The 12098-nt window shown below is 39.0% G+C and overlaps 1 protein-coding gene across 2 annotated transcripts in view; it reads right to left on the bottom strand.

The window, feature by feature from the left end:
* The window catches only part of LOC127627676 (EMI domain-containing protein 1-like), a 109130-nt gene extending 98598 nt beyond the window's left edge, over window positions 1–10532 (bottom strand). For both annotated transcript variants that reach the window (XM_052104173.1, XM_052104166.1), the window contains exon 1: window positions 9956–10532. In XM_052104173.1, the coding sequence (XP_051960133.1) occupies window positions 9956–10116 (161 nt within the window). In that variant the 5' untranslated portion in view covers window positions 10117–10532. The remainder of the gene's footprint in view (window positions 1–9955) is intronic.
* Between the last annotated feature and the right edge of the window lie 1566 nt (window positions 10533–12098).

The following is a 12098-nucleotide window of genomic DNA, read 5'->3' as shown; positions in this document are numbered from 1 at the left end:
CACAGAGCACTTTATTTTGAGAGTTGATTAAGTGAGAGAAGATCCTGTAACTTAGTGCAGTTTGGGGGAAATTGTAATGTTTAATAATTTATTTTATTATGAAAATAAAATTTAGCATTGAAGAAAGGTAGATTTTGTTTGTATATGTGGTCAATAATAGTTCTTAGAAAGAAAATCGCAATCGGAACAAAATCGGTATCGGCAGGTCACACTTGCAAACAATCGGAAATCGAAATCGGCCATGAAAATTGCAATCGGTGTATCTCTACTTATGATATGCATTTACAATGGCACTGGAGGTGCACTTTACCAGAATTTGAACAAGAACCAAATTAAACTACTGTGAACTTGCCTACAAACAGACAAACTTACAGGACTTCCTGGAGAGTTCAGAATGTCAAAATAAAAGTGTGAGGGGTTTAAAAGTTAAAGGTGCACGATTGAGATATATTACTATTATAATGTTTTATTATATGTTTACAAATTATAATAATATTTAAGTTGAATGGGTTCCAAAAAATAACTGTGTGAATGAAAATTGAGCTGATATCTTACAACTAAATTGAACAAAAAAGAGATACAAGTTGAAAAAAATGTGGCAAAAAAGAAAATAAAAAAAGCTGCTGATGACTTATACTGGAATTACTGTTAAATTTGCTGCTACGTTATCCAGTATACTAGTTAATAATAAAGTGTTTCTTAATAAGCTATACATTTATATTGAAATAATGTGTAGTTAGTGGTTTGTGTTACTTTACACATTAAAGAGTAATTCCAATTAGTTCCACACAATAATGTAAAGATATTCTAAATTGATTATGCAAAAAAACAGCACTGGTATCGGATCGGGATTGGCTGATACTGAGATTTCCGATATCGGAATATGAAGAGAAAAAGTGGTATTGTTTCATCCCTATATGCAAGTTTTGAGATGTGCTGCAAAATATAGATTCAACAACCTCTTAACAATTCTCTATTTTTCCCGAAGGTAGATGAGAACGTCGAACGAGCCAACATGAATGTAAGAATGCACAAGAACACACATTGAGAAACAGTGATTTTACTTCATTTCCTGAATGAATGACTCTTGGCCAGTTCTTTTGTTTGCAAAAACAAACATCATGGCCTGTGCAGTGTGATTCCCGATTGAATGACTCTTATTAGCCAGTTCGGTTTATGAATCAAAAACACTTATCATTCAGTCAGATCGGTTACTAAACTGATTTCCCTTATTGCCGAACAACACGTTATTCCATCATGTTCAATTTGAAATGAAACAAGAACTGTTATATGTGTACTTGAGACTCGACAGACTGCAGTTGCAGTCAGTGAAGTTACTGATGGCTTGTTGAGCTTTGTTGTAATCAGTGGTATTTCATAAAAATAAATGAATAAATTAAATATATCAACACCTTTATATTGTATTGAATTTTTATTTCATATATTGATAGAAACAATAATTGGAAAAATATTGGACAGAAACAGAACCAGAATTAGTTAATTCCTTATGATTCCCAATCCTAGAACCCTAGTTGTACACTCAACAAGAGGGCCACCTCATTGATCTTGTCCATTCAGAGGATCATTTTACCCTGCTAATCTACTACATAAATTGAATAGGCATAAAACTGAGCCCAACTCTCAGCAGTCTTCCAGTCACATGAACAGTTGGTGGGAGGAGGCATCCAAGCAATAGCCAGATAATGATCAAGAGAGGCACAGTCATCAGAACATGGTTCCCAGACTGCCCTAAAAAAAAAAATCACAATACCAGCTTGGTGAACAGGGAGATTTTCCCAGCCAATCCTTTCACATCTGATGCAGACTTCATGTTGTACTTTCCCTAACAGTACCTTCAATGCAGCAAATAGTCCCTCAGACAAAACCATGTTACAAGGCCCTGGATCCCATACAAAATATCCTGTCCATTTTAAAACAGCGCACAGTACATGGCATTCTCTGGATCCTCAAGGAAAAGGGATGAGTCTGGACACAGTCCAGTTCCATATGATCTAATGAAAGAATTTACAGAGAACACACAGAACAAAAGCCATTGAATAGGAAATTACCCCTTGCCTGATTTCTGAACACAGAGATGGAGGCAGAGGGAGCTAAACTCTACTTTGATCCAGGCGTAAGCCTCAGGGGCAGCCAGAGATACTGGGTTAAAAGAGGAGGAGCAGTACTTATAGACCATTATGCCAGTAATCTAACATCTCTCCTTCAAGTAGGAATTATGAGGAGACATTGTGCAACCCTATTATCAACCCACACTCTAATTCTCACTATGAGAAGTAGTTCTGCTTATTGTTGTGCCCTGAAAACAGTAGAGAAATGCAATATTTTGGAGGAAACTGAAGAAAAAAGAATATGTTATTGCTCAGAGGTTTCTCATTCATAGCTCATGAGACTTATTTGAGTTACCCGTTTCATTTAAGTATCACTTTGTCTCAGATGTTTCTCCTAAAATTCCTTAAGATAAATACAAGGAAACAACTGATGACATACTGCAAGGGTATAGAATTATTAAATGAATGTGGATAGGCCAGATAATTTGGACTTGGAAGAATTTTAAATTAACATATTAAATTAAAATGTTTGAGTTAATTTTAAAATATTGAATTTTGATTGCAGGTGCTATCTTGGGAAATCAGTACAACAGTGCAGTTTGAGACATTATAAGGTCTATTATTGGACTTAAAAACCTACATTTGCTCTTATTGCTGTCTTAGAGAAACAATTGAGAACCTACTTACATTATATTCATTGTAAATTAAAATAAGTAATGCTAGCACAAGAGATTAAAGCATTATATTTTTTTAAAGAGACAACTCTCTGACTGTTCAAACACATTATGTTCAAAGCTTCATTGCATTGATTTCAGCACTGCTTCTAGCTTCATTGTGTCTCAAATATGTGGTGGTAATGTAAGTCGAGCTAAAAGGTGTGAAAGCTTTCAACATCCCAGCAATTCAACATTTCATTGGCATTAACATGCACTTGGCTAGCAGTTAGAAACACTGACTCGCTCCTTCACATACACACTTGAGACCAGAAACCTAATAAATAACTCTGCAATGTGTGCAGATCATAGCACAGAATGTTAGGGGGGAGACAACTAAAATCAGAAAGGGATGGCAGAAATCACACAGAGCTGGACTGCCTACAACTCACCGCACAGCAGGCAGCAAATACGCCAAGGCCATAAAACAAATGGAACACAACCCACACATACATACAAACTGGAGGAAAGATCATGAAACTGTCTTGTTTTAGACAAAAGAAAAGCAGAGGTTGTTGACATGCTTCATTTAAAGCCTGAGCTTTCGGCACAAAACACGTTTGCTCTCTGTAGATACACACTTGCAAACACAAGCACACGAACATGCACTTTGATCCAAGCAATGTAGCACACCCTGCTGAAAAGACCAGTTAAGACCAGCATGAATTTCCAGACTGATCTCACTGTGAATTTAGAAAGAGTAGATCGAAACATCTTTAGCTGAAATCTTTCAGTGCTTAAATTTAAACCGATGGCCCCCAGTGGCTAAAGCTAGTAGTGTTGTTGAACATATGGGCATGTGTGAGCTCCAGTTTCCAGGTGAAATGTCCACAGTAGGATGCCCAAGGAAGTAAAGAGAGTTGTTTTCAGTTGTAAATTATGTAAAGCAATTAAAAGGAATGCATGCGCCCAAATCCCAACCCAAAACCTATCCGTCAGCGGAGTAAAAATGTTATCTTAGAGGGAAAATGCAACCTCCAAATTGCCCCCACTATTGATTAGGTCAATGTGATTACATCCTGGTTTCCTTCGAACCAGTGGCCGTGTGTGGCTGCCCATGTGGCTGCCCATGCAATGTGCTATCAGTAGCATGAAAGGAAAAGGAAGACACATTGAATTGATGTAAAGACGTATGATGGGAAATATCGCTTGTCATTAACTTGGAAGAATGGGGTCAATGTCAGGGTAGCAGAACATACAGTAGCAACATACAGTGTTGAGTTTGTCTTTGATCAAGCTGGAATTCCTATTTTGGTCCATGCTGGTTTATTTTGGTTAGTGCTGGTCTAGCTGGTGGACCAGCATAGCCAAGATTTTCACCAACAAATAATGCTGTTCAACCAGCATGGTCTTTCTGATGAAACTGGTTGACCAAGGTTGACCTTGTTGGTTAAGCATATTAAGAAGCCTGGTAGGGACACCAGTCTCCAAAGCCAGCAACACATGCTGCTGGCCAGCAATGCTAGTCTTTTCAATTGGGCAAGCAGAAGAATACAACATACATGAAGTTATCTGCTCTAATAAGCAAAAGAGTATTGACTCTGGATGAAAATAAATTAAGTTTAACAAAGAAAAATAGGAAAATGTGGCACTTGGAATGGAGGGCTAAAAATATAGAGGGAAAGAGAGAGTATTTCATCATTGGGTCAGTAATGAATCCCTCCTGGGAGACACGGAGGGGGTAAGATAACCCAATTAAGGCTGGGTTCATGGCCAAACAGAAAGGGCCAAAGAAGATTAATGGCCTGCTGAAAGAAAGCATCAAAAAGTGCTAAAAAGAAATAAAAAAAAAAACAGAGAAAGCAAAACAGAAAAGAAGAAAAGCCCTATTCTGTCCGTGAGATTTAGTCAAGAACAGTTCAAAGGACAGGTCAAAGGCCATGCTGAGAGAGTGGATGGAGACCTTCTCCAAAGTCAAATTTAAGGACCGACTCATGGGATAAACACCCCTAAAGCTGATGTGGATGAGTGAGTGCATGTACAGAAAGAGCCATAGATCATCAATGTGCTCAATGCTTACTTCCCTTAAGTAATCTCTTTCCTCACAACCAAACCAGTACGTTGACTGACTGATTTGAGCATCATTCTGTCCACTCTGTGTGATGGTCATGATTTATATTTGACTTTCAGCGAGGGTGTTGCTGCTTGTTTTATGTGCATTTGCTTTTAGTTTATCCATCCATCCATCCATCCATCTTCAACCGCTTATCCGAAGTCGGGTCGCGGGGGCAGCTGCTCCAGCAGGAGGCCCCAAACTTCCCTATCCCGAGCCACATTAACCAACTCTGACTGGGGGACCCCGAGGCGTTCCCAGGCCAATGTGGAGATGTAATCTCTCCACCTAGTCCTGGGTCTTCCCCGAGGCCTCCTCCCAGCTGGACGTGCCTGAAACACCTCCATAGGGAGGCGGCCAGGGGGCATCCTTACCAGATGCCCAAACCACCTCAACTGACTCCTTTCAACGCAAAGGAGCAGCGGCTCTACTCCGAGCTCCTCACAGATGACTGAGCTCCTCACCCTATCTCTAAGGGAGAAGCCCGCCACCCTTCTGAGGAAGCCCATTTCGGCCGCTTGTACTCGCGACCTAGTTCTTTCGGTCATGACCCAACCTTCATGACCATAGGTGAGGGTAGGAACAAAAATTGACCGGTAGATCGAGAGCTTTGCCTTTCGGCTCAGCTCTCTTTTCGTGACAACGGTGCGATAGAGCAAGTGCAATACCGCCCCCGCTGCCCCGATTCTCCGGCCAACCTCCCGCTCCATTGTCCCCTCACTCGAGAACAAGACCCCGAGGTCGTCCCCAGAGCAAGCCTTTGCTGCCCGGGTCTGGTCCGTCGAGGCCCACGGCCTTCACTGCCGCCCATATGGCAGCGCACCCGACTCCTGCGGTTCCTCCAATGGGTGGTGGGCCCAAGGGATGTAGAGGGGGGTTCCACGTCGCTTCTTCTTACTGCTTGTTTTATGTGCGATTTGCTTTTAGTTTACAAGAGTTTTATTTCCAGAACACCACATAAATTTGTCATGTAAAAAACAACGCTGATATGCAGCTGGAATAAAATTGAAAAGCAATACATATTATGGCCAAAACATATTAGATCTAATAAATATTTCCTCTTTCTTTCTTTGTTTTTTGCAATTAATTGACAATGCGTGAGAACAAAACTAATAAAAGTAAACAAAAATAATGTAATGTGGATTATAGCAAAATTTTAACAATTTACAGTTTGAGCAATACTTAAAAAATAAATAAAAAGGAAAATTCTGTCAGCGTTTACTCGCCCTTATGTTGTTATTCTTTGTTCCATTGAACACATAAGGAGATGTTATCAGAATGGCAGTCTCAGTCACCATTCACACTGAAACAGTGTATGGAAAACAGATGCAATGAAATTGACTGAGGCTTACATGTGTTTCACATAAGATATAATGTCACAACATGAGTCATGAGAGTAAATGATTACAGAATTTAACATTTCAACTTAAATACATAAATGTTTAAAACCTAATTCCAAACCTATCCCTTTAAGGATCATAGAGTCACCACTCTTCTTTTGGAGTAGGCAGAATGACTGTGGTGGTGGTGGAGGTATGTTGGTTGGTGTTGATGGGTCAGCAGCTAAAGGTCCCTCTGGGGCCCCGAATCTCACACTCCCACCCTGAGTGTTGCTCTCCAGGGCAGTGAAGCCGAGCAGAACAGGAAATAGCTGACTTAACCCCCAACTGCGTTCGGCTTCACCGGCCCATAATTAGACAGATATTCTCTCAGGACATTCATGTTTCAAGCATTGTCTCAGCTACATTTACAATGGGTTGGGTACAGGCATGGTTCTACAGGGGTGCTTGAGGGTGCTAAGCACCCTCAAACTAAAGTTAGAGCACCCTCAATTGCAGACCAGGGAAAACTGCTGCCCGTGGGTCGATTTATCATGAACGTTTTTAATTCGATCTTTAATTTATCTGGCTTTGGGACCTATCGTGCATCCACAAGCTTTTAATATGCTCAGGGTTGCCAGATAATAGATGCAACACCCCAATCAGAGATATATACACGCACAAATAGGAAATATTTCACCTTATGTCATACTTAATTTATGCAATCTGGCAACCATGCATGCGAGTGCGTGCTCTCTCTCCTCTTCAGAAAAAAAAACATAAAGCGCTCAATATTATACTCAAAGAAAAGTGTGATGCAGCAACTCCATGTCCATTTTTGAGACGTGTGCTGTTTAGTGCCAAGTCTGCGAGCCAACCTTTTCAGTGATGAACTTAAGTAAAATCTCAATAGATCTTCACACCTTTTGCACAAGTATGGGACATGCGAGCGAAACCAGTGAGAGAGGAAAATGTTTGTTCGTTGTGTTATTTGTAAAATGCAGAAGTCCCTCACACCTGTATGCGAATGTTACTCTGGCAGTAATCATTTATCAGTGTCATGCAGCCTGTTTCATTCAGTTGTGTGCTGAATGGGATGCCAAATAAACCATTGACAAAACTCACATCATGACCCATGAGAGTGTAAACAGGTTGATAATGTTCTGAGAATAAAACTAATTTGTCCACTTTGCAGCCAACATTAAAATAATTTCTGAATATTTTATTTTGCTATTTAACCATACTCATGATGCAGAGTGTTAAATTGAATATTAAATTATCACTGCATTGAAGAATGGTAAAATAAACAATTAATAATTATACTACGTCTTAATTCAGTTTTACCTAACACGTGATAAAAATGTAGCAGCCAAACTTCAAGCAATCGCATAATGGTCTCATCATTCAGTATACACTTTAGAAAATTTTCCATCATTCATTGAGTGCATGAGTGCACTAGTACTTCAGGGATTAAAAGATATAACTATGTAAAACTTTTTATCTTCTCTCTTCCATGTTCAACTTAACGGCTGATGTGGCCCCTGTACCAAAACTATTGCACACCTCTGCTCAATTGAGTAGGCCTATGCAAGTCTAATACTGTAAATTGGCAAGCAGATTTCCTTGAATCCCAGCAAACACAAAAATCCCTGCATTTTGTGAACACACAATTGCTGCATCAAAACCATTTAAAAAGTGTAATTACGATACATCTTCCCTCTATACGGAGAACCCCCACTATTTTCAGAAGCACCCCCAGTGATTTTGTTCTGGAACTGGGCCTGGTTGGGTTAAAGGTTAGATTGTGGATTGGGGTTATTTATGATTTATGGCAGATGCACATATGTCTATTAAATCTCTCTTGTGATGCTTTATAATGTAGGATGAACAGTTCCTGTGTCCTATTGTGTGTGAAACTACTTCTACTGTATGTTTTGCATCGTCATAGGCAAGTATGTACCTGTGATGGTTGTGATAAGCTTTTTAATAAGCAACAGACTGTAAACATGTTTTATCAGGTAGCCTAAAAATGTAATTCATGTGGTAACATCTAAATAAACTTGTTTTATTCAATTCAAAAATATTGTTTGTTGATCAACTGAATCAAACTGACTATATTAAGTTACACCTAAAAATATATATAGGCTTATTTTTTTAGGGTCAGGTCATGTAGCTACTTCCAGGGATAGTTCCCCCAAAATTAAAATGCTGTCATAATTTACTTTTTCTTATTTATACCACACCAATTTGATATTTCTTTCTTCCATGAAACACAAAAGGAGTGTTCAATGCATTGTTTTCTCATACAATTAGTTAATGGTGACTGAGGCTGTCAGTCCCTAACATTCTGACTTACATCTCCCTTTTGTGTTCCATGGAAGAAAAAATTAATCCAGGTTTGGAACAAAATGAGGGTGAGTACTTACTTTATGTAAATAAGTAAACTCAGTCACATCTTAATTTTTTTTACATAGTTTAAAAGCCTTATTATAAGTATAAACACACATTTAATTTAAACAGACTTCACACTTTACATCTAAATAGTTATCTTGACCTCTCAGAATATATCACTGCTTTTCCAAGGCATCTCTAAAATGTCCCTAAACTCTCTTTTCTGCATCCTAGACTGCATTGGAAAGAATCCCAGCATGCAGACATCACAGCTGCATGTGTTTAGTAAACACCGTCTGTTCCATCAGTTTGACTGACAGGAGAAGAGGGTGAGAGATCAAACCATGAGCCCCAAAGAGCAGAGACCTCCTCCACACCTGCATACTTCAGAGACTCTCCACCACCACACATTCCACCCACAACAACTTTAATCCATTTACCAAACAGAGTAAATATTTACATGAAGATGGGGGTTAGATCAAGGCCACTATAGGCAGTCACAGGGCAGTCAAGGTGATGCTGTTTGGTGGGAAGTTGAGGAAGAACAGGTTCACATATTGGATGTGTTGTGTCTACATTTTTGCCTTGTTTGTCCTAAAAGAGCTTTATGATGTAAAAGCACTTATTTAACTTTTGAAAATGACTCATTGGAAGACAACACAAATATATAAGCAGGTGCTCTGACTAAAAGTAAAGCCCAAAACTAACATATTACATTTAGTTATGCTTGTTTACTGGTTTTCACAGCTGTCACATTTTGTTCAACAGCTCTCTCTGTTCTAATGAAGTTTGAATAAGTCCTAATTGTGAGACCAGTCAATTTCATTCATGTTTTACTTAAATAAAACATAGACAAGGGTAAGGACAAAAGTTATTTTTGAGTTTCCTCCTCTCACAGGAAAAAGGAAACAGACTTTCAGGTTCATAACAGGATTATTAGGTGGAGTGGTGGGAAATCAGTATTGTTACATTATGTTATCTTATACACAAACTGAGTAGGACACAATGTAATCATTGATTTTCTTTACAAAACGTCAATAAAAAAAAAAGTTTACATATATATTTTAAATGTGACGATTACGTTTTTCATAATTAAATCCTGCTGTGTCAATTAATATAAATACAATTAAAAAATATAGAAAATAGTGGATATTAAGCAGCGCGTGTAGCTGGCTTTAGCTCGATAGTTTATTTATTAGCATGTTACTTCTCGTTTGAACACTTTTAATATATGAAAATTGCAACATATAACTTGCGATATATAACTGAAAAAAATTTACAGAGAATTTGACAGCGACTCAAAACTATGTAAAAACAAATATAATCTGAAAACTTCCATTTCCATCAGAAAAACATTTTAACCATCAAAAACCCGTCAGATTTGTTGCTGTCATGTCATTTAAATCTTACCTTTTCGACTGATCTTTGTTGAGTGCTGTCCCGGTCTGGTATTTGTAAACTCCGGGTCCCCATGTTCCCTGAACGCACGTCAGTCCCAGTATCAGCAGCAGCAGGGGAGTCCACAGGAGGAAAGATCTCCGGTCCACAGAGCGCCCGTCACACGCGCCCATTTCAGCCGCGTCAACGATACAGTAAGCGAAATATCTCTCCTAATATTGTACCGCTTATCTTGAAAGTAAATGCTTTTGACTACTGGAAACTGAGAGGATAGATATACGACTCACAAGACAAATATCTGAACTGCCATTAAAATAACGTAAGGCTTATATATAGCCTACAGTATGCGACGTTGCGTATAAAATGCAAGAGTTAAAGTTTCAGTGGGATGACATCGGCCATAAATCAATCTCCGCGCGCTCTCCACACAAAGTTTGTTTGCGAGCTGCAAGACAAATGATTCGTAGGAGTCACACAAACCGGTCCCGCCTCACTCCTTCATCTCCGTCTCTGTCTGTACGTTACGGTATATTTCTTGACTACATCAACACAATGGGCAAGAAAGCCGTTTTATAGTCGCCTTGAGTCTATTCAAACCACAACCCGTCTAGTTTTTTTCCACCAGCACAGTCCTCTCTCTCTTTCTGTCGTCTCACACATGCAGCACTCCCCCTTATCTGTTCTTCCAGTAAAACTTAGTGCCTTCAAAGTTTATACATGAAAACAAATGAACACTCCGTTTTTAAGAAGCAGATAATTATCTTATTTCAAAATTACAAACAAATACTATTGAGTAAGTAATGTCACAGGAAGCAAAAATCACCAATTATCTATTTAATACCTCGATTATCTCCAACTAAATGGAGATCCATCCATGATTTTCCTCCCATTAAAAAAGATCTCAGTAATATCTTATGTGTCTCCTATAGAGTTCCAGAAGAGATCTTAACAATGTATCTCAGTGTGCTCAGATATCAAGAGTCGGCAATCAAAAGTCTGAGATTTCAATATGAACACTTTCCATCAAATTCTTCTAAAACCAAATGATCAGATACATGTTGTCCACATTCATTTTTTTTTTTTTTTTTATCAATGTTTAATCTTATTTTGTCTAATTTGTGTCTATATTTATTTCTAATGAAGGAATTTTAGGAGAAACATCTGAAATAAAGTTGATACTTCAATAAACATATCTGGGAACTTCACTGTCTCCTGAGATAAAACAATATACATAGTGACATGCTTTAATATCAACACACTTACTAAGTTTCACTTTGAGATGAGGTGATGAATCAGGTGTGTTTGTCTGTAAAATACTCAGGGGTTTGGTGGGGCTGAAGAAGGGACAAGTACCATGCAGCGACCCATATTGAAGCATCAATGAGCACACTTGGTTTTCTGCGACTCTCAATATTGCATTGTAACCTAATTCATATAAGAATTTAACTGGAGTGCTAAAGGATCCTTTTAAGTTGGTCTCGCCTCCTCACATGCTCATGCTTACACTTCAGATGGCTTAATGAGTCATTCGACTGCCATAACAAGAAAACCTCCTCCAGAAGACAAAGTACAGCCCTAAATCTGAATAGCATCCAGAGCAGGGGAATGAGAGAGAGAGAGAGAGAGAGAGAGAGAGAGAGAGAGAGAGAGAGCGCTGTACAGACTGATACAGTTTATTCTAACCCTCTCCTCTCTGAAAACCACAAAGTTGTGGTCCTCATCCAAGTCAAACACCTGGCTCAGCAGGCAGGACCGACTCCAGCCCCCTCATCTATATCTGAGGTCAGGGTGACTACACTCTACAGACCCCCTGACAGCCAGAGAAATAAGCAAAGCATGGACCAGGGGCATCAATCTCGCAAACGGCCAACATCTGCAGGTGTTATGGGGATGCCACTTGTCACAGTTTGGCATGTGTAAGTGAAGTTAAAATCAAGGGGAAAATCAGTATGTGAAACACTGACATCGCTGATGGTGATATCACATCCTTTCATACACACCCTGCATGCACAGGACGGTTTGTTTGAAGAGGCCTTCAAGATATAGTTCACCTACAAAAATTATGTTCTATCATCATTTACTCACCCTCAAGTTGTTTCAAACCCATGACTTTCTTCTGTGTTACACAAACCAAGCTGTTAAGCAGAATGTTAGC

Source organism: Xyrauchen texanus, chromosome 3, assembly GCF_025860055.1.
Source record: "Xyrauchen texanus isolate HMW12.3.18 chromosome 3, RBS_HiC_50CHRs, whole genome shotgun sequence".
NCBI classification, from domain to species: Eukaryota; Metazoa; Chordata; class Actinopteri; order Cypriniformes; family Catostomidae; genus Xyrauchen; species Xyrauchen texanus.
The sequence above is the reverse complement of the archived record's forward strand: the minus strand, read 5'-3'. Positions and strand labels throughout refer to the sequence as shown.